Source organism: Geotrypetes seraphini, chromosome 10 (genome assembly GCF_902459505.1).
Source record: "Geotrypetes seraphini chromosome 10, aGeoSer1.1, whole genome shotgun sequence".
In the NCBI taxonomy this organism is placed as follows: domain Eukaryota; kingdom Metazoa; phylum Chordata; class Amphibia; order Gymnophiona; family Dermophiidae; genus Geotrypetes; species Geotrypetes seraphini.
The window spans coordinates 135,120,419-135,147,942 of record NC_047093.1 but is presented as its reverse complement, the minus strand read 5'-3'; the positions used below and the strand labels follow the sequence as shown (position 1 = coordinate 135,147,942).

Sequence of the window (27,524 nt, the reverse complement as noted above, 5' to 3'; positions counted from 1 at the left end):
TCTTTTTCCCTTGCTTTCTCCTCCTCCAGGTCCAATATCTCTCCCTCTCCTTCACTTCCTCCAATGCCAGGTCCAACATCTCTCCCTTACTCCCTCACCCACCAGATCCAGCATTTCTCCCTCTCCATCATTCCCTCCCCCACCAGGTCCAGCATTTCTCCCTCTCCCACCTTAGTCTTCTTTACTGTAGTACTATCCCTACTAAAAAGCATAATCAAACTCTCCTCACCCCTCCTTTCCCACCCGATCCAAGAGGCACAGGCTGTCGCCTCGGGGTGCAGAGTCAAGGAGGTGTCAGCAGACTGTGCATGGGTCACAGATATGCATCTTGCCCCTCAATTGCATCTCATGTACTTGGTGAAGCTGCAGCTGTGACTGAAATTCTGTCATGTTCTCCATAGGGGCACAACCTGTAGCCCCTGTGCACGCTGATGATTAGCAAGGCTCCCCGTCTGGCCGAAGGTCTCCTTAGGGGTCTACGACCTCATCTTCCTGGTGGGTGCGCAGATGTTTCATCAGGTTCCCATGCCGCCGAAATCTCCTCTCACACTTCTCACACTCAAACAGTCGCTCTTTCATGTGGATGGCCTGGTGCTCAGCCAGGTCTGAACACTGGGAGAAGGTCTGCCTACACTTGTTGCAGGAAAGTTGCTTCCCTCCTTCCCAGGGCCCTGACTCTGTTGAGGAAGCTTCCCCCTGACTAGCACTGCTCCCGTTTTCCAGGAATGCTGGGACTGGCCCATTGTGAGTCTTCTGGTGGGCTTTTAGATTCTGGTTTTTGGTGTAACACTTCTCACATTCGGTGCACTTGAAAGGTCTTTCCCCGGTGTGGGTCCGCCGATGCTGGAGCAGGTGGGCACTCTTGATGAAGCATTTGTTACATTCACCACACTTGAATGGTCTCTCCCCAGTATGGACCCGTTGGTGCTGAATGAGGTGGGAGAGTGTCATGAAGGTTCGTTCACACTCTGTGCACCGGTATGGCCTCTCCCCTGTGTGTATCCGCTGGTGCACTGTCAGAGACTCCTTGTGACTAAAGCAGCGTCCACATATCTCACACGTGAATGGTCTCTCCCCGGTGTGTGTCCTTTGGTGCACTCTGAGGTGCGAGCTCTTACTGAAGCATCTCTCACACTCAGAACACTTATAAGGTCTCTCCCCTGTGTGGATTCTCTGGTGGATGGTCAGGGACACCTTATAGCCGAAGCTTTTCTTACAGACGGAACACTTATAAGGCCTCTCCCCCGTGTGGACCCTCTGATGGGGAATGAGAGACTCCCTCTGGCTGAAGCCCTTCCCACACACCCCGCACAAGTAAGGTTTCTCCCCAGTGTGGATCCGCTGGTGCACTTTCAGGTGTGAGCACTTCTTGAAGCACTTTCCACACTCAGAACAGCAATATGGTCTCTCCGCACGCTTCTGCTCTGCGTCGCAGGGCTCAGAGTAGGCATCCCGCATGGTTTCAGGTGACCCTTCTGCCACTGGTGATGCTGGCTCCTTGCCGGGACTCGCCGGAGAGTCAGAACCTCCCTGGACTCTGGAAGGCACTTTGGTTTTGTTTGCTTTGGGTTTCCTCTGGTGCTTGAAAGCTGCTATCCTGTCGAGATCCGGATGGTCATGCTCGATGTTTCTCCTAACTGCTGGCAGCTGCTCCTGCGATTTCAGCTTTTCAATACATGCCTCCAAGTGTCGTTTCTTAGTCTTGTTCATCGAGCCAGGCTCTCCTGTGGTGGAGGGGAGGGGGGGAATAGATCAGTTGGTTTCTATGCATTTTTAAACAAAGCTTTATTAAGCATGCAGATGTCAGATGAGAACAGTGGCCAAAGAGCCAGGGGAATGCTGGGATGCACAGAGAGAGGCATATACAGGAGGCGACATTGTGTCTATGCAGGTCTCCTCCAATGCCAATTCCAGACTTTGTTCCTTTCATCTAGCTGCCCCCTAAGCCTGGAATAAATTACCCGAGTTTGTCCGTCAAGCCCCTTCCCTTGTTTAAAAGCAGACTGAAAACCCACCTTTTTGATATAGCCTTCAATCCTTAACCCTACTCCTCTGCCCACCAACCCAGCCAGCAGATTAACCGTTTCCCTTAACCGTACCTATGACATCCTGTTTGTCTGTCTTGTCTGTTTAGATAATAAGCTCCTTCAAGCATGGACTGTCTTCTTTGTGACTCTGTACAGCGCTGTACAGTTTCAGTCTTTGGGAAGCAGAGCTGAGATTGTGATGTCATAATGCCTCATTCCACCAATAAGAGCCAACCTCATCAGTGATGTCACAATGACGTGATTGTCCTGTAATCCCCACTGCCCACCATCCTAGCCAGCAGATTAACCGTTCCCTTAACTGTACCCATGACATCCTGTTTGTCTGTTTAGATTGTAAGCTCTTTTGAGCAGACACTGTCTCCTTTGTGACTCTGTACAGCAGTGATCTCAAACTCGCGGCCCGGGGGGCCACATGCGGCCCGCCAGGTACTATTTTGAGGCCCTCGGTACGTTTATCAAAATCAAAAAAGAACAAAAAAACAGTTTCTTGATCATATGTATCTTTACCTATAAATTACAATATTATTATTAAGACTTAGCCAAAAGTAAGATTTATAAACTATAATGAGTTTTACCTCATGCAAAATTGTCATTTCTTTAATAAGACATTAACTATTTTTTTTCTGAGGCCCTCCAAGTACCTACAAATCCCAAAATGTGGCCCTACAAAGGGTTTGAGTTTGAGACCACTGCTGTACAGTGATGCGTACGTCTGGTAGAAATAATTAATAGTAGTAGTATCCAACTCCGACCTTACTATGGTCCATTGTTATTTGTACTCCTCAGTTACTTGTACTCATATCCTCACCTCAAATGTATGATTTTTCAATTAACTCCTTTATTTCAAAAACATTTTTATCGAAGGAACAAAAGAAAATACATTCAGATAATATATAAAGATATTCCTTACAAATAAATTCACATATTTCAAAATTCCATTCCATATAATACATATTATCAAATAATATTATCGTTCCTTCAATCATTTTATATTATAAACCATAATCCCTCATTATCACTCCCCTCTCTCCTCTTCCCTTCTCCCGCCCTCCCGCCCACCCATTTCATTTTTCCCCTTTTAACTGCTTGAACTTCATGGAGTATTGCGGTATGCAAATAAAATTTTATGTTATTGCCTGCTTGGTATGCAAATCTATCTCAACGCATATTCACTGTGGAAATCCTGAAAATAGTGATATAAGGGAAAAAGAGACTCATAAGAAACTCAGGGACCAGGCTGCCTTTAAGTCCCCTGATGCAGAACTCACCTATCTCGGGCTGAGAAAGCTCTTCCTGACCCATGGCCTCCTGTGGGTCCCAGTGACAAGCTTCTTCTTCCTCCTTCTCCTGTTTAATCCTGAAGAGAAGGTCTGGTTTCACTGGTATCAAAAAGAGGAGAAAATAACTTAGAGACAGGCTTAAAGGTGAAGGAATCGATTGGCTCCATCTTATCCCAGAGGAAGCAAATCCATTTCTGGTTTTAACACCCTCCTAATCCTCTAAAGAGCGATTAGATAACTGGGTACCTCTATATAATTTATTTTCACATAAAATTTTGTGACTATTGAGGGGTTTTTCATCACTGTCCTTTTCCTGTATTTTTATATTACCTGGGAACCACTGATCTAAAAGACATTAAATCAAAATATTTTTAATAGTACAAAGCTTCCATAATACAGAAAAGCATTTTTTAATCAGTAGATGAGTATGATAGTTAAGAGATAACAAACGATCTAACGTAACACCTAATATTTTGATTGTAGTGGCTATTGAATAGTTCTGACCATTTAAATGGAGTACATTTTCATTGATTTTATCTTTGGGACTAGCAAGGAAGAACTTTATTTTTTTTTTTTTTCGGATTAAGCTTAAGTGTAAATTTAGTAGTCCATTGTTCTATTTGCGCCAGAATAAATGAAATCTGATTTTTTTATTTCAGTTGTGAATGATGTCAAAGAAATTAATATCTAATAAAACGGTAAGCCGCGCATGCGCACTTCCTATGCGTGCGTCCGTTTTCCGTGAGCTGCAGCTAGGAAGTGCGCATGCGCGGCTTACAGTCTGGCCTCATGCGAGGCAAGACAAGTGCGCATGCGCGCCCTTCCCTGCTCTGCACCTGCGGAGCGGCAGCTGCCGGCCGCTAGCACCCCCTGCCCTCTCCGTCGCCTCCCGGCTCCAGCGGCGTGACAGTTTTCAAAGAGGCACGGGATTCTTTCTACGCGGAACCACCAGCCGTGAAAGCTCCTGGCGCTGACTCCCGACTCCAGCCTCCAACAGATGGCTGCTTCCCATTGGATCCGGCCGCTGGCAGGTCTCGCGCGCAGCAGCCAATGGGTGCCAACCACGGGTGGGGCAGCACCAGAGGGGGGAATCAGGAAAGACGAGCATCAGAGGGTGGAGAAGAGGCAAGGTAGAAGAAGAAAATCGGAGAGGAGGAGAGAAGCAGAGAGAGAGAGAGGACAAAGAGGAGGGGATGGTGAAGGAGGAAGAGAACAGAAAAGAAAAGGAAAGCATAGGAGGAGCATTAGAGAGGGAGAGGAGAGGACAGTTTGCCAGCCTGAGAAACTCCCTAACCCCTTATGCTACTGCACAGGGAAATGGGGAAAAATGACAGACAGACAGCGAGAGGGAGGGAGACAGAAAGAAAGAAAGACACAGGGGCAGGGAGAGGGACAGAAAGACAGACAGAGAAAGGGGGCCAGAGAGAGAGTCAGCGGGAGAAGGAAAGGGGGCTGCTTAGGGGGGAGGGGTGTGCTTGGGGCAAACAGCTTTGCTCTGGGGGGGGAAGACAGAAGGGGCCATGGAGAGACAGGGAGAGGGATGGGGGGCTGCTTTGGGGGGAGGGGTGTGCTGGGGGGAGACAGAAGGGGCCATGGAGAGATAGGGAAAGGGGGCTGCTTTGGGGGGAGGTGTGCTGGGGACAGACAGCTTTGCTCTGGGGGGGAAGACAGAAGAGGGCCATGGAGAGACATTTGGGGGGGAGGTGGGTGCTGGGGGCAGACAGCTTTGCTCGGGGGGGAGGGGGAGACAGAAGGATACAGACAGCGGCCAAGGAGAGAGAGATAAAGAAACACAGACAGACAGACACATCTATTCTAGCACCCGTTAATGTAACGGGCTTAAAGACTAGTAGCTATATAATCGGCAAAATTTAACCTGCAAGTTATGTAGTAGGTTTCCCAATGACACTAGATAGAAATTAAATAACATTGGCGAAAGTGGTGAACCTTGTGGTACACCACACGGGTTACTCCACGAGGAAGAATATTCAGCAGCACTAAATACTTGATACGATCTATTTTTCAAAAAACCTTGGAACCATTTCCACACATTACCCGATATTCCAATTGAATCCAGGCAGTTTAATAAAATCTCATGGTCTACCAGGTCAAAGGCACTACTTAAATCCATCTGAAGAATCAATGCACTAGTCCCCAAACTAAATAGGCCATAGAGATGGTCAATCAATGAGGCCAATAGAGTTTCTGTACTGAATCCTGAACAGAATCCTGACTGAGGACTACAGAGGACTTCAAATTTATCCAGATAATTTACTAGTTCAACTTTTACTAATCCTTCCATAAGCTTCGTAAATAATGGAATGGTGGCAATAGGTCTGAAGTTTGAATTACAAGTAATAGACTCTTCAGAATTTTTTATAATTGGAGTAACCAAAATTTGGCCTATTTCCTTCGTGAACAGTCCTTCTTTCAATGAGGAAGCCATTTTGAATTTGAATGTGAAAGAAGCATTCCTCATTACATTGGATAGGCAGTTGTCCAGATGACAATTGGATTTAGCATATTTAGTAAATAACTTACAGAAAATTGTCCAATCTGGGGAGCTAAATTGTTCCCAGGTCATATCTGCCTTAATTCCGTCATGTAATTGAATAATAATCGTATCGGGATCTGTTAGGTAAAGAGCTAAAGTATGCTCTCAAATTACAGATTTTAATTTTAAAGAACTCAGCAAGAGCTTCCGATGAAGGTGGGCTCTCCGATTTCGTCCTTGTCTTAGAATCTATGTTAAACAAATTAACCAATTTTTTTTTTTTTTTTAAATAAATCTTTATTCATTTTTAAACTCACAATAAGTATAACACAAGTACAATCATTTTATACTTTAACATTACTTATATCATCAAATTATAGCTTTCATCAAATATCCCCCTCCCTTATATCCAACAATTAATCATAAGCAGAAGAAATCATAAAATATTCCCACCCTTCCACCTCACCCAAATAGCTCCTTTCAATTTGAGCTTGCCACACTAATATTATGGGCATAATATTTAGTTTGTTTCTCCTTAATCAAATTTTTATAATTTTTCAATTTTAATCGCCAACTATCTGGGCAGATGGAATTCATCAATGCTGACTGGATATACTGTTGGATATTAATTAGAGATGCTCCTAATCTCGTTTATAAATGCACTTCAAAAGCAAAATGATTTTAGAATATAATATTTACAGGAGCTCTTAAATTGGCACAATGCGTTACACTATGACTTCTCATTCTCTAAATATTTGCGATTTGCTCCAAAACTATGCGTGATAGGAGCAAACTGAGGCTATTTTCATACCCAGTGATATCAGACCTCATACTTTTTAATTTGATGATTTATAAATGTGACATTATGGATACTTAAATATTTGCCATTAGTATAGGGGCAATGAAAACCTTTTGAATATTAAAAAAATGATGTATCTTCTATGTTATCTACAACCTTTAAAGGGATTTAAATTTAGGTAACTTTTTATAGAATGAGGAGGTAGGGGCGGAATGGATCGCCTTTTCCGATGAATGAGTTGCAGGCAAGGGGGGGGGTTATTCTGAGATACAGATGCTTAAACTCACAATTACTGAGGTCCATGGTGCCTCCTGCGTCTTCCGAACCGAAATGGTATTTATGGTAGGGCTCCTCCCCTGGTTTGATCTTTAGCAGAACGTCGTCATTGACGATCGTGTAACCTGGCATTTTGAGAAAGGGTGAAGATGAAGAGGTTGGTATTTGTACTATTTTCACTGCTCCTTCAGCACCGAGGGTGCGCCTGCTTTTGCCAAATGAGCACCACAGGGACTGATCAATTCCTGCTGTGTTTGTACAGAGTAGCAACATTTCATACAACCGATCCAAGCAGCGGCTTCCCCCATGTCTGTCTCAATAGGAGATCATTGACTTTTCCTCCAGGAGCTTGTCCAAACTTCTCATGAGGATAGTGCCTTTGAATATACCCAGACAGGCCCAAATTCTCTAAACAGTATCTACTGCTGCCTAACCTAATTGTTTTAATTAATTTAAATGGCACGGTAATTGACCACGTCATTTAAAATCAATTAAAAAGGCATTAGAAAAAATGTAGGCGCCTGCAAAAAAGGATGCTATAATCCGTGTCTACAGAGGCACCTAAGGTCAAAGTAGACATGGTTTACGCCAGAAATTATCTTAGGCACTGATTGGTGCCTCTGTAGACATAAGCCGTGATTCTCTTAACGGCGCCTACGCATGATTGACACACAGCCAGTGCTGTTTTGGGAGGTTCCTAGAGAATGACAGGGGGACAGAAATTGACCCCCATCCCTGTACCAGCGAATAACCGTGGGAAACCATCCCATGTCATTCTTAAGCTTCTACACCAGCATTCAATGCAAGGCTTGAGGGCCAGTGGCTGGGCCCATTCATACTCTGATTCTTATGTGAGCCAAGTATAGGATGATGAACCCATTGTGACATCACTGATTGAAGTTGGCTCTTATTGGTGGAATGAAGCATTATGACATCACAGTATCAGCTCTGAATACCAGAGACTGTCATTTTTTAGTGTCTATCTCAGCCTTAGTCCTGCTACACCAGCATTCTACAAAGCAAGGCTTGAGGGTCAGTGGCCGGGCCCATTCATACTCTGATTCTTCCCTCTCTCCTTAAAGAATGACATGGGGGTGCTTTCCCACGGTTATCCACGGGGATGGGCACAAATTCTGTCACCGTGTCATTGTCTAGAATTTGTCGCCGTCCCCGCAGATAACCATGGGAAACAATCCAGTGTCATTCTTTACTGTCTATCTCAACCTCAGTCCTTCTGCACCAGCATTCTTCAATGCAAGGCTTGAGGGTCAGTGGCTGTGCTCATTCATACTCTGATTCTTTTGTGAGCCAAGTATAGGACAGTCAAGCCATTGTGACATCACTGATGAGGTTGGCTCTTGGGCATTGGTGGAATGAGGCATCATGACATCACAATATCTGCTCTGGATACCAGAGACTGTCATTCTTTAGTGTGTATCTCAATCTCAGTCCCTCTACACCAGCATTCTTCAATGCAAGGCTTGAGGGTCAGTGGCTATGCCCAATCATACTCTGATTCTTGTCTCTCTCCTTAAAGAATGACACAGGGATGGTTTCCCGCAGTTATCCACAGGGACAGGGAGAAATTCTGTCCCCATATCATTGGGTCAAAACACCTCCATCCCATTTGGACCCTTGGACCACTAGGTGCTGTGGTCAAAATCATGGCCACCATCCCATTTGGAAAAAGGTGTTCAACCATGAGAGAGGATAATCCATCATTTGACACCAACTGCTTCAGATAGGAAACAGAAGACAGCCAGCATCAAAGAAAGTCACTGACAAAGGATGTTAGCGCAAGCTCTCTAACCCCTTGCCTCCCCCTCCGATCTCCAGGAGTCTTACTCATAAAGTTACCAGATGTCTGAGAAAACCCGTACATGTCCTATTTTTAGAGGACTGTCCGGGTTCCTAGACAGACTATCCAAAATCAGCATTTGTCTGGGTTTTGGAAAGCCCCCAATGAGATCTGGCTGTATCTGGAGGGCCTCTGAGCATGCGCAGATGACACTGTATACATCCGTGCATGCTCAGGCCCTCCAGACATGACTGGAGCTCATCCGGAAGAAAAAAGGAGGCTTTGTGGAGGCGGAACTGGGCAGGGTGGGACAGAACAGAGTGGGGCTGGAGGCAGAATGGGGCAGGGTCATTGCAAAAAAATATGGTAACCCTACTTACCCAGAGACATCAGCACCCAATGGATCTCCTTCATCACGCCTCTGTAAAGCTCCTTCCGCCCCTCTTCCAACACTTCCCACTCGGCTTCTGAGAAATAGGCTGCCACATCATTGAATGTCACTGTGGCCTAGCAAAGTAAACACAACATGCCAGCACAGGGTCACCAGATTTTCTGTGGTAGAAACCCGGACAATTGGCCCCGCCCCATTCTGCCTCCAGCCCTGCCCCCAGAAAGCCTTGTCTTTCTTCTCTCGTCTCTGGGCCACATCTGGAGGTTATGTGACATCATGCACGCATGCTCAGAGGCCCTCCAGATGCAGCCAGTGGTCAGGGCTGTCCAAAACCTGGACAAACTACCAGGTTTTGGAAGGTCCATCCAGGCACCCAGATAGTCTTCTAAAAAGAGAACATGTCTGGGTTTTCCCGGACGTCTGGTAACCCTATCCCAGCACCTTTTAACATAAGGACATAAGAATTGCCATTGCTGGGTCAGATCAGTAGTCCATCATGCCCAGCAGTCCACTCACGCGGCGGCCCTCTGGTCTAAGACCAGCACCCTATCTGAGACTAGCCCTACCAGCGTATGTCCTTGTTCAGCAGGAACTTGTCTAACTTTGTCTTGAATCCCTGGAGTGTGTTTTCCCCTATGGTGAGACCTCATCTGGAGTACTGTGTGCAATTCTGGAGGCCACATTAAAGATGTGCGCAGAATTGAATCGGTTCAGCGGACGGCCACCAGGATGATCTCGGGGCTCAAGGGTCTCTCGTACGAAGAGAGACTGAACAAATTGCAGCTCTACACTTTTGAGGAACATAGGGAGAGGGAAGACATGATCGAAACATTTAAGTACCTCACGGGACGTGTCGAAGTGGAAGATGATATTTTCTTTCTCAAGGGACCCTCGGCCACAAGAGGGCACCCGCTCAAACTCAGGGGCGGAAAATTTCATGGCGACACCAGAAAGTATTTCTTCACAGAGAGAGTGGTTGATCATTGGAACAAGCTTCCAGTGCAGGTGATCGAGGCAGACAGCGTGCCGGACTTTAAGAATAAATGGGATACCCATGTGGGATCCCTACGAGGGTCAAGATAAGGAAATTGGGTCATTAGGGCATAGACAGGGGGTGGGTAAGCAGAGTGGGGAGACTTGATAGGCTGTAGCCCTTTTCTGCCGTCATCTTCTATGTTTCTATGACAGCCTCCGGGAGAGCGTTCCAGTTTTCTACCACTCTCTGGGTGAAGAAGAACTTCCTTACGTTCATACGGAATCTATCCCCTTTCAATTTTAGAGAATGCCCTTTCGTTCTCCCTACCTTGGAGAGGGTGAACAATCTGTCCTTATCTACTAAGTCTATTCTCTTCAGTACCTTGAATGTTTCGATCATGTCCCCTCTCAATCTCTTCTGTTCGAGGCTGCCCTCTCTGTACCTTTTATTTTTGATTTAGCTCATGTCTTTTCAGTAATAGCTCACAGTCTAAGTCTGCATATTTAAGCTCATCTATCAGTCTGGACAAATTTCTGGGAAATGACTGACTGTTTCAGACAGCGAGGATCCTGTCGAGATACCTGAAACTTGGTTTCTGACAAACCCTGGGCTGTTGCCCAATAGTGAACATGCCGTTTTGAAAGGATTATGAGAAGGCCTGAGCTCAATCCAGGACAGCTCCTGAAACACCGTTTTGTGTCGGGCTGTTGGCTCACATTAAGAAATGATACAGGAAGAAGGAAAGGATTGTGTTTAGACGTTCCAGCAAGGACATCTACTGGAACGCGTGGTGAACTGTTAGTGTGATGAGCCCCCCAAAAAACAGTGATTGAATGGACACATATTTTAGGATGTGTATTCATGAATATGATTATTTCTAAGTATGTGGAGATGAATTTAGTATTATGAAATTGATGTTTCGTGTATAATCAATGATACAAATGTGTATTTTGATACTAATTTTTGTTATTTATAGTTGATTAAATGAGAAAATATTTTCACAATAGCTTTTGTATGTTACGAATGCATATTCATTAGGGAGGGTAAGTGGTTGCCCAGGGTGGTGGCAGCTCTCCCCACCCTCTTCTCCATCCCCCATCCCCTGCCGCGCACGCACCCCCTTCTCTACCCCATACCTGTATAATTTTCCAGGCGAGAGCAACAGCGCGAACTCGCTGCCTGCATTGTGTCAGCTATCTTTCTGATGTCATGTCCCAGGCGCGGAGCCCAGACTAGAGAGTTGCACGGGGACAGAAATCTCACCCATCCCCACCCTTCCCCGCCAGGATCCTCTCCGTCCTCACCCATCCCCACAAGGAATTACCTCCATCCCCACCCGTCCCCATAAAAAGCAGCAATTACTTCTGACAGGATCATCAATTCCACAGTTTCTTTTTTGTTTGTGTTGCTGTTTTCCTTGTGGAATCTCTTTGGTGGAACCCTTTTTTTGTTTTCTGTTCAGGAAATTAACTTATAAACCCCCCTCTTTTACTAAAAGGCTGACGTGTCCATTATATTATATAGACGAACCCTGCTTCCAAAGCCTTCCATCCCCGTGGGCTAGAGGGGGGTCCCTATGGGAGTCCCGTGGATTAGGGGAGATTCCTGCAGGACCCCCGCGGGACCCGCGGGATTCCTGCGATCCCCGTTCCCGTGCAGACCGCTAGCATAGACGTGACGTCAGAGAGAGGCCACACCGACGCGGGCAGCAAGTTTGTAATGCTGCTTGTGCAGGAAAAATTAAAGAGATACTAGGGAAGAGGGCAGAGAGGTGGATGGGTGCCTGTGCCCCCCCCTCCCCATACACCCCTTACTATGCCAGTCTCTGCCTGACTTATCTTGTATGTTCACTTTGGTTTTGTACCTTGGTTTTCCCTGTGTTGACAGCCCCTATTTATTTGATTTCACTGATATTTTTTAAGCGCCTCCCCCCTCAATCACCTGGAAGATAAGCACTGAAATTTACAATTTATAAACCCCTAAGAGAGGATGCCCTCCCCACGGTCAAAGAAACTTGCCAGTTGCTAAGGGACTTGGTGCGGCAGTTCATTCTTTTCATAAAATTCATGCAATTTGCTCAGTTAAGAAAGAACGTCTCACCCGGCTGGACCTGAGCTCAGCCATGGCTGTTTCTGCTGCTGTGCCTGGGGGTGTGGTAGAGGCTCCTTGCTGTACCGTAGCTGACAACAGACATGCACCAAAGAGAGGAAGCCCAGGAGGTCCGTACTGTGTGGTCACCTGCGAGGAAACAGAAAGATATGGTCCGGGTGGTGAGACCGAAGGCCAGAGAGCACACTCTAACCCGAGGGTTCTCAGGTACAGCGGACAGGACCCTTAGGGACGGGGAAATGGCATTAACGGAGATTACAAAGGACAAGGGAAGAGTTAATAGCAATAACACATGGTGGAAGGGCAGTAGGTCATGATAGGATTGTTAATAGTAATTAATATCTGATGGTGGGAAGGGTTAATGATCAAAGCACAGGATGATAAAGGGTCCTCACTGATAACGGGAAAGGGGAGAGGGGGGCCATTAATACCGGATCCTAAGCAGGTGAAATGGAGAAGAGCAGCAGAGCTCCTACAAGAAAACCTCCACCATCACAATGATCTAGAAATGCACATAAAAAACCCAGAAGCACCCAGATCAACTCTGAGCTGGCAGCGGTCCACATTTCTGTAAACCGTGACCACCATCAGCTAAATTAGGGAAGGATCCTCAGTAATAGGCTACGTCCAGGCACTGGCACTGAATTGGGCTAAAGGAGGGAGCATGTTGGGACATGGGAGGGGCCCAAACTTTGGACACAGAAGAAAGGAAGGGGACATGAACTTGGGACATAGGATGGAGGGAGGGAAAGAGATGCTGAGGTGGGAAAGGGAATAGAAAGGGAGAATTGTTGGGCGTGAGTGTGTGAGTGAGAGGGAAAGAGAGATGGTGCACATGGGGAATGTGAGGAAGAGGAATAAGGTACAGATGCATGGGGAAGAGAAAGATGAGAGGGAGAAATGTTATGGTGGTGGAGAGGGAACAGTGAGACGGATCGAAAGGGATGCAAGAGGGAGGAATGTTGGACATGGTGCTGGAGGGAATGGAGGGAGAGATGTGGTATGGTGCTGGAGAGCGGTGATAGATGGAGAAAGGTTGGGCATGGGGCTGGTGGGCAGGGGTGAAAGATGCTGCACATGGTCCAGGGGATGAGAGAGGGAAAAAGGTTCAGTGGACCTGGAAGTAAGGCTACCATTTGGCTTCAGAAAAAGGAGGACGGATTGAGACACCAGGTTTTACATCCAATGGAAGGAAAACCTGGATAATCTGTCCTCCTTTTTCTGGAGCTATATGGTAAAACCCTACCTGGAAGTGATACGGGTACTGGGTGATATTCGTATCTGGCTGGACAAAGATTGGACTGCTTTTTAAGTGGTCCTATCTGCCTGGTTAGGTTAGGGTTACCAGATTTCCTCTTAAAGGACACTTGGCCCCGCTCAACTCCACCCCCAGCCCCACTCCCACATGAACCTCATGTCTCCTTCCTGAGCTCGAGGCCAAGTTTGAGGGACCTCTGTACACACGCAGATGTCATGTACATGTGTGCGACATTATCACATTGACATGCGTGCATGCTCAGAAGCCCTCAAGATGTGGCTCCGAGTTGAGGACCTTCCAAAACCTGGAAAAAATGTCACGTTTTGGAAATCCTTCCAGGTACCTAGACAGTCCTCTAAAAAAAAAGGACATGTCCTGGTTTTCCCAGACATCTGGTAACCCCTAGGTTAGGTATCTGGGTATCAGCAATGAATATTGCTGGATGGGCGCCTGTATAGCTACTGGCTCCACTCCCAACTGCTCTCCACAACTGCGCCAGCACTAACTGGACAGTGCCAAAGTGGTGACCCTGGGTTTTCAGCAGTATTTATCCACTCAGGGCCGCTGAAAATCCAGGGACAGTCCACTCAGCATGGTTTAAATAGGCAGAAGCCTCTCCTATCCACTTAAACCATGTTGAATATTGATCCCCCTGTCGTCTCCCCATCCCCCTCACACACACACACACACACACACACACACACATACATTTTTGGAAGTTTTCAGGAGATCGAAGCGTACCTACATGTTTATCCCATCTTCCCTTGAAGTCGAGTGCGTTACTGGCCTCAACTACCTGACATGGAACACCATTCCATCGATCAACCACTTTTTTGGTGAAGAAATATTTCCTGATGTCACCATGAAATCTCCCACCCTTGAGTTTGAGCGGATGCCCTCTGGTTGCCGTGGGACCCGTAAGGAAGAAGATATCTTCCTCCACCTCAATACGGCCCATAAGATATTTGAATGTCTCTATCATGTCACCCCTTTCTCTGCGTTCTTCGAGAGAATATAACTGCAGCCTGCTTAGACGTTCTTCATATGGGAGATCCTTAAGTCCTGAGACCATCTTAGTGGCTATACGCTGAACCGACTCCATTCTCTTCACATCCTTTTGATAATGTGGCCTCCAAAACTGAACACAGTACTCCAGATGAGGTCTCACCATCGACCTGTACAACAGCATTATGACATCAGGCTTACGGCTGATAAAACTTCTCCGGATGCTGAAGCTTTCTCCACCTGATTGGCAGTTTCATATCTTCACTAATGATTATACCCAGGTCTCGTTCTGCGATGGTTCTTGTTAAGTTTTCACCATTCAGGGTGTATGTTCTGCAGGGGTTATTGCTACCAAGGTGCATCACCTTACACTTTTTGGCATTAAAACTCAGTTGCCAAGTATTAGACCATTGTTCCAGTAAAAGTAGGTCCTACCTCATAGTGTCGGGCACGGTTGCGCTGTCGGGCTCGGTTGCGCTGCCCACAATGTTGCATAGTTTAGCATCATCCGCAAATAACGCAATTTTACCTCAAGTCCCTGGTGGTTCTTTCATATTTCCTCAGACGATAAATCAATTTAACTGCTTGTTCTTGGTGCATGTTAAACAGATTATATTGCAATAGTCAAGAAGACTACAGTTGGTATTGTGATGTCATAATGCCTCAGAGACAGCCTCATTGGTGATGTCATAATGGCTTGATTGTCCTAAACTTGGCTCACTTTTGATTTCTAGAGTGGTGCCGCGGTTAAAGCTACAGCCTCAGCACCCTGGTGTAGTAAGGAGGGGGAATCTGCCCCAGGCGCCAGCACGCCTCCTGCTCTGCACCCCCTTCCCACTCCTTCCCCTGCTACGCGCGCGCACCCCTTCCCTTCCCCCCGTACCTTTTTAACTTCGGCGCAAGCAGCCACCAACTTGCTGTCCTCTCTCTGACGTCACTTCTGGGACCCGCACCTAGGAAGTGACATTGGAGAGAAGTTAAAAAGGTACGGGGAAGGGGTGCGTGTGTTCGGCAGAGGGGGAAGGGGTGCCGCTCAACCTCGCTACGCCACTGGTTGTGGGTTCAAACCCATGCTGCTCCTTCTGACCCTGGGCAAGTCACTTAGGGCTAGATTCACTAACCTGCCCGATCCGGGCCCAATCCGGGCAGGTCCGACAAATTCATGAAACTGCAACATGTAGATGGGGGCGATCGGCATGGATCACTCTATAGCGATCCCCACGCATGTACAGACCATCTTTAGATGGTCTGCGCCTGCGCTGGACCTGCGGCCCGGCACTTTTTTTTTAACTTTTTTTTACAGCTTGTGGTTTTAACCCGCTTTAAAGCCTGCGGGTAAAAACCACGGGCTTACACTGCGTGGAAGGGTGGGAGAGTCGGGGCAGGCGATCAGGGCAGCTACAGTCGGGGCAGGCAGGCAGATCGGGGAAGCAGGAGATCGGGGCTGGCAAGGCTGAGAGCAGGGCGGCAGAAGGCAGTCGGAAAGGGCTTCAGCGACTGGTCTTCTGCAGTCGCTTTTTGGGTTGATCGGCCAGCACAGTCGAATCGGCAAATTTGTTTAGTGAATCGCGTCCCTGCCCACTTTGCATGCAGTTCCCCTCATTAGCATGCGCGGGTCGGAATCGGATCGCAAAACAGGTTAGTGAATACTGCAGGAGGGAAATCGGCTCGCAAAGGGCTCGCAAACCGATCGGTACACGATCGGTTTGCTTAGTGCAGTGGTTCCCAACCCTGTCCTGGAGGAACACCAGGCCAATCGGGTTTTCAGGCTAGCCCTAATGAATATGCATGAGAGAGATTTGCATATGATGGAAGTGATAGGCATGCAAATTTGCTTCATGCATATTCATTAGGGCTAGCCTGAAAACCCGATTGGCCTGGTGTTCCTCCAGGACAGGGTTGGGAAACACTGGCTTAGTGAATCTAGCCCTTAATCCCCCCACTCCCCCAGGTACATTAGATAGATTGTGAGCCAGCAGGACAGACAGGGAAAAATGCTTGAGTACCTGAATAAATTCCTATAAACCAGGGGTGTCCAATGTCGGTCCTCGAGGGCCGCAATCCAGTCGGGTTTTCAGGATTTCCCCAATGAATATGCATGAGATCTATTAGCATACAATGAAAGCAGTGCATGCAAATAGATCTCATGAATATTCATTGGGGAAATCTTGAAAACCCGACTGGACTGCGGCCCTCGAGGACCGACATTGGACACCCCTGCTATAAACTGTTCTGAGCTCCCTTGGGAGAATGAGATAGAAAACTGAATAAATAAAAAGAATGAGCAGGAAAAACTCTGTATAATCCTGAGGCAAAGAGAAGAAACAGCAGGTAAGAAAATATATTCTGACCAGAACCTGGGAATCCTTTTTAGTGACCTCTCTGTACATTATCCAGCCGATACTCAGACCACAGCGATCTCCCGCAGCAATACCAGAAATTCAATGCCGGTGCCCGGCGTTAAACCTCCGGTCTATTTTGGGCCAGCCAAGACATATCTCGGCTTCACCAATATTCAACGGCTCATCAGCTAAGTCTTGACGGCCAAAGTTATACCAACTTTGTAGGTGGCCCCGACTGGCTGTCGAACTTAACTGGTGAGATGCCGAATACTGGCGGTGACTGGCCATATCACATGACTAGCTGGTCACCGGCCAATCCGCTACACTAGAGATTTCACATAAAATAGTCGCCTATCTCCCGCTGAATATCGCCGGACAGCTGGCTATGTGCTACTTGTATTTCGCCGTTCCCGTCTGGCCTAGATGGCGCTGAATTTCAAACTCTATAAACTATATTTTCATGTTGATATTTTTCCTTTGTAAAAATGATCTTCTCCTCCTGCCTTTCCTCTTTCTTTGTACAAGGAAATGCATTAATTTGTCAACGCATGTACAACTGTCATGCAAAATAAAGTTACGTGAATCGCCACACCAGCGCCCCCCTCCCCGTATACACAGACACACTTCTCGCAGAGGGTTAGAGGCAAGTGCTCTCTCTCTTCCATCCCTGAGAATCATAGCCCCCGCCCTGCTTTACCAGCTCCCCCTTCTCAGGAAACCCATTGCTTCGTAAAATCTGGATGTCTCAACCCTTCCTATTTTTTTTCTGGAGCCATAGGATAACCCTAAGAACTTCTGCTAAATGTTAGTGTGTGGGGGAGCCCCTGGACCCCCTCTTCATGGAGTGGATCAGGGCTGGCTCAGTCATTAGGCCTAGGGCAGCAAACAGCCACCATGGTCAAAGCCAAACAATAGGACCTGACAGCCTACATTTTTAAAGGATGCTTGTGTGGTGATCACGATTATTGAGTTTATCAAAATCATTGAGGGGGTGGGGGGGGGGGGGTTATAAGGCCAAAGGTTTGCCTACAGACACCCTTTTCACTGACTCTGCCTTGCGTTGCCAAGGGATGGGGAAAGGGGCATCCTTACCACTGCATGCAGCCTCCTTCCTTTGCAGCCAGGCCCCGGCTACGGGCTCTTTCAGGATCGCCTTCTCCCCCTTCCACTGCCCACTGCTCAGCTCAGTCTGCAGTGTCTGTCAATGGACACTGCCATACCTCTCTTCTTGCTGCGCATGCTCGCTGCTCTCCTCCCCCATGCACGAAGGAGGAGACAGAGAGAGGCTTTAACCAGCTACCCAGCCTGAGCAGGACACTGGGGATGGGGGGGGGGGAGGGGGAGGGTTTCCATATGGCTCCAGAAAAAAAAAGAGGACGGATTGAGACATCCGGGTTTTATTTCTATTGAAAGCAATGGAAATAAGGAGGACGGCACTGAGACATCTGGGTTTTTACTTTCATTAGAAAGCAATGGAAGTAAAACCCGGATGTCTCAATCCGTCCTCCTTTTTCTGGAGCCTTTCGGTAAAACCAAGCCGGGGAATGCTCCCAGTTCCTGCCCCTCCTGCCCTATGCATTCAGATTCAGCTGCCGTAGCATGACAGTCTTACATGTGTTACCAAAGTGATGCATTTCCTGGTAGACAGAAAAGAGGAAAGACAGGGGAAGATAATTTATACAGTAATAGCAGCGACAGTGAAGTCAACTAATATGAACAATTTCCGGGTTCTGGTCCTGATCTGTCTTTCCCGGGCCAGATTATAATTCTTGCCTGGTGGCAGAATACATTATTATTATTATTTTTTTTTTGCTGTAGCTGCCGTTTCTCCTCTCACCCCCCAGAATTATAGAGACTCTGCTCATTCTTTTCTTTCTCTCAGCTTTGGGAAACGTGCATCTCCGATGCCTCTGTATTTTGCACAGTGCATTTGGACATTGTGCGGCGTGCAGAGTCTGACGCCTCGGGGTTTCCAGTTCAGGTTTTGTCTGCATGTTTTCTGTTTCTAGTCTGTGGTCACCTATGCTATACAGGAAAACCTTGGATTGTGAGTAACTTGGTGTGTGAGTGTTTTGCAAGACAAGCAAAATGTTGTATTACATTTTAACTTGATAAATGAGCACGGTCTTGAAATACGAGTACGTATCTGCGCGTCACATCATCACAGCTGAGCCGATGGTTCTTCTCTCTCTGACGCTGCGAGGTCTCACAATACGAGTGCGTATCCGAGGGTCACGTCATCACAGCTGAGCCGATGGTTCTTCTCTCTCTGACGCTGCGAGGTCTCGCATTACCAGTGCGCACTGTATATGCGCATCACAAGTACGCACCGTATACGCACATCACGCCATCACAACTGAGCTGTTGTTTCTGCTCTCTCTCTGACGTTGCAGGAGTGTAGCGACTGTTCTATAGTATTTTGTATTAAATCTTTGGGGCTGTGAAGGATTTTTATGTTAAAGTTGATCCGGTAGGGCAGGTTTGCTATCTAACTCCCCCTTTTACTAAACCAGGACTGCCAGAAGAACTAACAAATCGATTCTGGAAGAGATCAAACCAGCTCTGTCACTCGAAGCTCAAATGATGAAGTTACAACTGTCTTATTTTGGTCATACTGTCAGAAGAGAAAGATCATTGGAGAAGGACGTCATAAGCCGTGCCTCTGCTGGGTCAGACCAGAGGTCCATCACGCCCAGCAGTCCGCTCACGCGGCGGCCCATCAGGTCCAGGACCTGTATAGTAGCCCTCTATCTATATCCTTCTATCCCCTTTTCCTTCAGAAAATTGTCCAATCCCTTCTTGAACTCCAATACCGTACCCTGTCCTATCACGCCCTCTGGAAGCACATTCCAGGTGTCCACCACCCGTTGGGTGAAGAAGAACTTCCTAGCATTGGTTCTGAATCTGTCCCCTTTTAATTTTTCCGAACGCCCTCTCGTTCTTGTAATCGTCGAAAGTTTGGGAAGATCTAAGGAACCAGGCGAAGAGGTTGACCTGCAATCAGATGGCTGGACATGTTGAAAACAACCATGGGGATGACGCTGAAGGACCTTTCCGGACTAGCACAAAACCGATTTCTTTTTAGACCCACAATTCATCAAGTCGCTAGGACTCGGGTACGAGTCGATGGCACCAAACATCAACAATTCTGTCTGAATCCCTCTCTAATCTTCTAGTTCCAATGTTTTATTGAATTTTAATAACAAAATACAACTAAGGAGAATTAAGCTGCAGTAGGGTTTCTACTGCTGGCCGGAGCGCTAAATGTTCAGACGCTCTTAGGAATTCTATGTGTGTCTGAGCAGCGTCAGAGCATTTAGCACCCTGGGCAGTAGTAGAACCTCAATCATGGCTTAGTAAAAGAGGGTCTAAATATACTCTAATATTGATCCTCTTCCACTTGTTCCCTGGCAAGTTTTGTTTATTGTTACTACTATTTGGGTTGTTGCCAGATACTATGACCTGGATTGGCAAGCTGTGGAAACAGGATACTAATCTAATCTAATGTTTAGTTTTGTATACAGGGTCCTCAATCTGGGAAAGCTCGACTCGGTTTACAGTGGTTAGATAAGATAATAAAAATATAAAACAGTGATTAAATGATACAAATAAACAGCGAAAGATTAGAGAAACTGGGCCTCTTCTCCCTCGAACAGAGGAGATTGAGAGGGGACATGATCGAAACATTCAAGGTACTGAAGGGGATAGACTTAGTAGATAAGGACAGGTTGTTCACCCTCTCCAAGGTAGAGAGAACGAGAGGGCACTCTCTAAAGTTGAAAAGGGATAGATTCCGTACGAACATAAGGAAGTTCTTCTTCACCCAGAGAGTGGTAGAAAACTGGAACGCTCTTCCGGAGGCTGTTATAGGGGAAAACACCCTTCAGGGATTCAAGACAAAGTAGATAAAGACAGATTGTTCACCCTCTCCAAGGTGGAGAGAACGAGAGGACACTCTCTAAAGTTAAAAGGGGATAGATTCGGTACAAACGTAAGGAAGTTCTTCTTCACCCAGAGAGTGGTAGAAAACTGGAACGCTCTTCCAGAGGCTGTTATAGGGGAAAACACCCTCCAGGGATTCAAGACTAAGTTAGACAAGTTTCTGCTGAACAAGAACGTGAGCTGGTAGGGTTAGTCTCAGTTAGGGTGCTGGTCTTTGACCAGAGGGCCGCCACGTGAGCGGACTGCTGGGCACGATGGACCACTGGTCTGACTCAGCAGTGGCAATTCTTATGTTCTTATGTTCAAAGAGTTTGGTAAACAGAATGGTTTTCAAAGACTTGCGAAAGGATGAAAGAGAACGAAAACTTCGTCGAGAAAGTGGAAGATCGTTCCAAAGTTGAGTGAACTTGAAGGGCAGAGATTGACCAAAAGCTTTGATTCTTTTGATACCTTTACGGATTGGACAAGATAGCTTAAATCGTTGATCGCCCCTTTGGTCTGTCCCAGCATGACAATTCTTATGTTCCTATGTTCTTATAACAAGCCCGCGTGAATCCCAAACCATAGTTGCCCAACTGGCATAGATCCCAGGTCCCACCCTCCTCCCATTCCTAGTTCTCTCTACAGTTCGATCCACTTTCCTTTTAGTACAAACTATATTTTGAAAATTAATTTTTCACTCATGCAGGTGCAATTGTGAGTCGTTATTAAACCAGCACGGCTTTTAAGAAGAGGTCCAACAGCTTCACTAACAGGAAGTGGAGTATTCACTCTGATTAAAAAAAAAAAAAAAAAAGTATATTATTTTCTTCATACACATCCGGGGAGGGGAGGAGGGAATATTTTATGATTTCTTATGCTTAAGAACAATTGTTGGGTATAAGGGAGGGGGATATTCGATGTGAGTTACAATTTGATGGTATATTAAGTGATGTTAAAGGATATAATGATTGTATCTTATGTTATGCTTGTTGAAAGTTTTAAAAATGAATAAAGATTTATAAAACAAAACAAAAAAAGTACCTTCAAGTCAGAGCAGGCTTCTGCAAGTTAAGTGGGTATTTGCAAAACTGTACTTAACAAAAATAAAGCACCTTCTGCCCAGCTATGTCCATCATTCTGAATTTGATTAAATCAGGAGAGTAAGGGGGGGGGAATACAACTTTGCCGATCAACTTTAAGTTCTTCCCCTTCAAAACATCATTGGAGAGGGAATAGACTTAGTAGAGAAAGACAGGTTGTTCACCCTCTCCAAGGTAGGGAGAACGAGAGGTCACTCTCTAAAGTTGAAAGGGGATAGATTCCGTACAAACGTAAGGAAGTTCTTCTTCACCCAGAGAGTGGAAGCAAGCTGGAACGCTCTTCCGGAGGCTGTTATAGAGGAAAACACCCTCCAGGGTTTCAAGACAAAGTTGGACAAGTTCATGCTAACCTGGCGAAACTGGACTCATTTGGAGCACTGGTCTTGACCTTGGGGCCGCCGCGTGAGCGGACTGCTGGGCAGGATGGACCATTGGTTCTTATGAGTGTAGTGCAGTGCTTAAAGCTACAGCCTCAGCACCCTGAGGTTGTGCGTTCAAGCCAACACTGTTCCTTGTGACCCTGGGCAAGTCACTTAATCCCCCCATTGCCCCAGGTACATTAGATAGATTGTGAGCCCACCGGGACAGACAGGGAAAAATGCTTGGGTACCTGAATAAATTCATGTAAACCATTCCGAGCTCCCTTGGGAGAACATATCGAAAATTAAATAAATAATTGAAGAGTTATGCTCTAGACGAAAAGTACTTAACCCAATCCTCAGGACACCCCAAACCAGTCTGGTTTTCAGGATGTCCACGAAAAAGATTTGTGATGCGGACAAATACAAAGTGATGAACATTGGGAAGAATAACCCGAATCTACGTTATCAGACACTAGGGTCCACCTTGGGGGTTAGCACTGAAGAAAAGGATCTGGATGTCATTGTAGACAACACGATAAAACCTTCCGCCCAATGTGCATTAAGGGGGATGGTTAACAAGACTAAGAATGTTATAATGCCCCTGTATCGCTCCATGGTGTGACCTCATCTGGAGTATTGCGTTCAATTCAGGTCTCCTTATCTCAAGAAAGATATGGCGGTGCTAGAAAAGGTTCAAAGAAGAGCGACCAAGATGGTAAAGGGGATGGAACTCCTCTCGTAGGAGGAAAGACTAAAAAGGTTGGGGCTCTTCAGCTTGGAAAAGAGATGGCTGAGGGGAGATAGGAATGAAGTCTACCAAATCCTGAGTGGAGTAGAACGGGTACAAGTGGATCGATTTTCCACTCCGTCAAAAATTACAAAGACTAGGGGACACTCGATGAAGTTACAGGGAAATACTTTTAAAACCAACAGGAAGACATTTTTTTTTCAGTCAGAGAATTGTTAAGCTCTGGAACGCATTGCCAGAGGATGTGGTAAGAGCAGGTAGCGTAGCTGGTTTTAAGAAAGGTTTGGACAAGTTCCTGGAGGAAAAGTCCATAGACTGTAATTGAGAAACACATGGGGGAAGCTACAGCATGGCACTGCCACATCTACTTCCTGGAAAGAAAAACAGAGGCCATCTCATTACTTTTCAATCAGCCCTCATATTAAGTTCTTCCAACATTGCCGCACCATGCGCCCTCCTTTCTTCACCACCTTACCATGCGTCCCCCCACTCTTCCCTGCCGCTTAAGCACCCCTACCCCCCACATCCCTCTTGAAATGTTTGCTGACACGAGCAGTTTCCGCCTGCTGCTTGCGCCGGCCTTGGCACCCTTCTGACAGGGCCTCGGCACCCCGTGACCAGGATGTGACGTCAGAAGGGAGCCATAGCCAACATGAGCAACTATCCGCTCTTACCACAGCCTCTGGCAATATGTACCAGAGCTTAACTAGTCTCTGAGTGAAAAAATATTTCCTCCTATTGGTTTTAAATGTATTGCTCTGTCCCCTAGTCTTTGTAATTTTTGACATCACTTCCTGGACCAGGATGTGACATAAGAAGGGAGCTGAAGCCGACGCAAGCAGGAGGGGCAAGATGGTGTTCGTGGTGGTGAACATTTAAAGAGGTATGCAGGGGGTGGGCGCTCGTGGGGGCAGGAAAAAGTAGGAGAGGCGCATGCACTGGCGTAGTAAGGGAGTGCGGGGGATGGTCTGCCCAGGTGTAGTCTTCCTAAGGGCGTGGCACCCCTCACCCTCTGACGCTTCCCTCCTTGCTGCGCGCATGCGCCCCTTGCCTTTCCCTGTACCTTTTTTACTTCCCCGGCATAAGGTTGCTGCCCACATCAGCATAAGCGCACTCTCTGACGTCACTTCCGGGAGCCGTGCCTAGGAAGTGACATCAAAGGGTGAGCAGACACTGACATAGTAACATAGTAACATAGTAGATGACGGCAGATAAAGACCCGAATGGTCCATCCAGTCTGCCCAACCTGATTCAATTTAAATTTTTTAATTTTTTCTTCTTAGCTATTTCTGGGCAAGAATCCAAAGCTTTACCCTGTACTGTGCTTGGGTTCCAACTGCCAAAATCTCTGTTAAGACTTACTCCAGCCCATCTACACCCTCCCAGCCATTGAAGCCCTCCCCAGCCCATCCTCCACCAAACGGCCATATACAGACACAGACCGTGCAAGTCTGCCCAAGTCTGACATGAGCATGCTGCTTACGCCGGAGAAATTAAAAAGGTAGGGGGGCAGGGGTGGCTGGGAAAAAGGCGTGGAGGGGCACCGCTCACCCATACTATGCCACTGGGCGCATGGCGTGGCGATGCCAGGCACCTCTTTAACCTCGCTACGCCATTGAAAAGAACTACAATGATTTATAGGAAAGAAAGAATCCAAGAAAAAGCAAAGCAAAATGGGTAGAATCAGGGACTCTTAATACCACAATACTTTGGGGATATGTGTTCAAAATCAGGGCTGCCCCAAAAGCCTGGAACTGGGTATCTTGGCAGCTCCTCCTCCTGCCCAGTATTGAAGGAAGGAGGGTGTTAAGATCACAGCAAGAAACATGAGCCATCTGGGATTTATATCAAACCTAAATGTCTCTGCAACAGTATTTATACAGTTTAGGGAAGGGGCAGCTTGCAGCAAAAACCACCACAGTGAAAGGGTCGGTTCACATCCATTCCACCTTAAAAGATTAAAAAAAAAGCCCAGGGCTACTTCCCAGCACAGTAGGTGTGGCATTCTATGGTTGGCTGTAGGCTTGGCCAGCACTGGTGCCCGCCCCCTAGGTAGGCTGCAGGATCTGCAGTGGAGGAGAAAGAGTGGGGGAGGTGCAGGGGGGGCATTTACTTGCCCTGCCTTCTCCTTGGCCATCCGGAGCATGCCTGCACATCTGCACCAGCAGCAGGTAAGGGGCAGCAGGTCAGGGGGGGGGATGCACCCGATGCCCTACTGAGACGAAAGAACCCCCCTCCCCCAGGATCCAGCCCTGTGCTGATGAAGGGAAGGGATGCAACACCAGGACTGGATCTGCACAGCTATGGTCTGTTCTTCCCTGAGCCGGCTGTGGCTAGTTCTCTCCTTCCCCCAGGGTACAAGTTGGAGCCTTCAGAAGTGCTTGAGGTGACCTTTGTGGGAGGGGGAGGGCTGGCAGCCCTATCTGAGGGTCCCACACTCCCAGCAGTGCACCCTACACTCCTTCCCTGGCCCAGTGACTCTGTGTGAGGGTCCTGTGCTCCCTTCGGCCCTTCCTCCCTAGTACAGTGACCTTGCATAAGGGTCCTATGCGGTGCATTTGTTTCTTCACGAAAAAATTATGCCAGAACTCAAATACCAGGCCATTCTTTACCAGTGGTATGATCACCGAGGGATTGACCCCACAGTAACCAGGCCCCCTTGCAACTAGCCACAGAATCCATGAAAAGGTAGCACTGAATGCGCAGACCATGAGCTCAGACCCTGAGCTCTTTTATTAATACTTGGGGATCGGGGGTCATTTTTTATCATGCAACGGGAAAGGTGCCAGCACTCATTATCCCCCAGTACCCCCCCCCCCTCAGAAAAAGCCCTAGTCTAGTGCTTCCTCCAGCGCTCCCTCTCTGATGCAACCACCCTATGTGAGGCGAGTGGTCTTACAGCACTGCAGCCCTCTCCCTCGTTCCCTGGTGCAACAGCCATTACAACCCCATGAGAGGATCCACTTTCACTGGTACCCCCTCCTCTCTAATGTCAATTCCAGGCTGCGTCCCTTCTCTCTTGCTGCGCCTTACGCCTGGCCCTGGAACAGACTGCCAGTTTGTCAAGCTCCGTCTCTGGCAGTATTCAGATCTCGACTAAAAGCCCACTTTTTCGAGATTGCTTTCAACTCCCGACTCCCACTCGCTTGTAAATCGGACGTACTTGCTTTATCATTCCCTCTCTGAGAAACTCCCTAATCCTCTACTTGTCCTGTTTGTCTCCTTTATTAGATTGTAAGCTCTACTGAGCAGGGACATTTGGCAAGGGGGTGGACATGGACAGAGTAAGAGCAGAGCTCACACTTCCTTGTGCCAATTATAGAAATCTATCTAGTGGCGTAGTGAGGGTGAGAGGCATCCGGAGCGGTGCCCCCCCCCCTCCGCTTCTTCCCCCCTCGCGCCCCTTCCCCTGTACCTCTTTAACGTTCCCGGAGCAAGCAGCAACCCCAACCTGCTGTTCAGGCCACCCTCTGCTCATCCTCTGATGTCACTTCCTAGGCGCAAGGCCGGGAAGTGAAATCAGAGGAAGAGCTGGGGTTGCTGCTTGCTCCGGGAACGTTAAAGATACAGGGGAAGGGGCGCTCCACTACTCACCCCAGGCGCCTCTCACCCTTGATACGCCACTGCAGGTCTGCACCTAGTTAGGATTGTGTTCTGTAAGGAAAATAGGCACTTCTGTTCCTTTAGTCTCCTACCAGGCGCCCTGTAAGGAATTGCATTCATAGTGTTACTGAAAATTTTGTTTGCCCGTTCAGTGCTGGGGTGGAGCCAGCATCATAATGAAGGAAGGAGGCACCTGGGGCGGTGGTGCCAAGCATCACTGCATCATGCCCCCCCCCCCCCAGCGTACCTCTTTAAATGATCACAAGCAGCGACCAGGAAGTGATGTCAGAGGGAGAGCTTAGAGATGCTGCTCACTGCTGGCGATCATTTGACAAGGTGGGTGAGAGGAGAAGAGGAGAGGTGCCGGTGCCTCTTTCAAGATGGTGCTCTAGCCAGTACACCCCCCCCCTACCCTCCGCTATGCCACTGGGTGGAGCAAGAATGACCAGCTATTCAGAGTGTGGAGAGGGGAGAGTGGTAGCACAGTGGTTAAAGCCCACGCTGCTCCTTGTGACCCTGGCCAAGTCACTAATCCCCCCAGGTACATTAGACGGATTGCAAGCCCGCCGGGACAGACGGGGAAAAATGCTCGAGTACCTAAATAAATTCATGTAAACCATTCTGAGCTCCCTTGGGAGAACGGTATAGAAAATTGAATGAATAAATAAAATATTACATTACATTGATGTCTTCTATCCCACTAATACCTTTCAGTTCCAGGTGGTTTACAACAAGAATTAGCCTGGGCATTCCCAGGGAGATTACAAGGTTGGTAGATATAGTATGTGTTGGGATCTGGGAAGGGTCGATCAGGGGTAGGGAACTCCAGTCCTCGAGAGCCGTATTCCAGTCGGGTTTTCAGGATTTCCCCAATGAATATGCATGGAAAGCAGTGCATGCAAATAGATTTCATGCAGATTCATTGGGGAAATCCTGAAAACCTGACTGGAATATGGCTCTTGAGGACCGGAGTTCCCTACCCCTGGGTTAGATCATTTGACGAATTTCTTG

The 27,524-nt window shown here is 47.3% G+C and overlaps 1 protein-coding gene across 1 annotated transcript; it reads right to left on the bottom strand.

The window, feature by feature from the left end:
• Positions 1-153: 153 nt before the first annotated feature.
• On the bottom strand, positions 154-26,377 carry LOC117368322 (zinc finger protein 883-like). The gene is made up of 6 exons (XM_033961872.1): positions 26,326-26,377; positions 12,163-12,300; positions 9,076-9,202; positions 6,909-7,022; positions 3,317-3,427; positions 154-1,724 (listed from the first exon to the last, which is right to left on the bottom strand). Exons 2-6 carry the CDS (start codon positions 12,184-12,186, stop codon positions 469-471), a joined length of 1,632 nt encoding a protein of 543 aa, XP_033817763.1. The 5' UTR covers positions 12,187-12,300; positions 26,326-26,377; the 3' UTR covers positions 154-468.
• Positions 26,378-27,524: the final 1,147 nt, after the last annotated feature.

Coding starts and splice junctions, on each gene's coding strand:
- LOC117368322 (XM_033961872.1), bottom strand. CDS start 12,186: ATGGCTGAGCTCAGGTCCAGCCGG. Junction 9,203..12,162: donor CTGAGCTCAGGTCCAGCCGG/GTGAGACGTTCT, acceptor TTACTTTGCTAG/GCCACAGTGACATTCAATGA. Junction 7,023..9,075: donor TTGGGTGCTGATGTCTCTGG/GTAAGTAGGGTT, acceptor TCAAAATGCCAG/GTTACACGATCGTCAATGAC.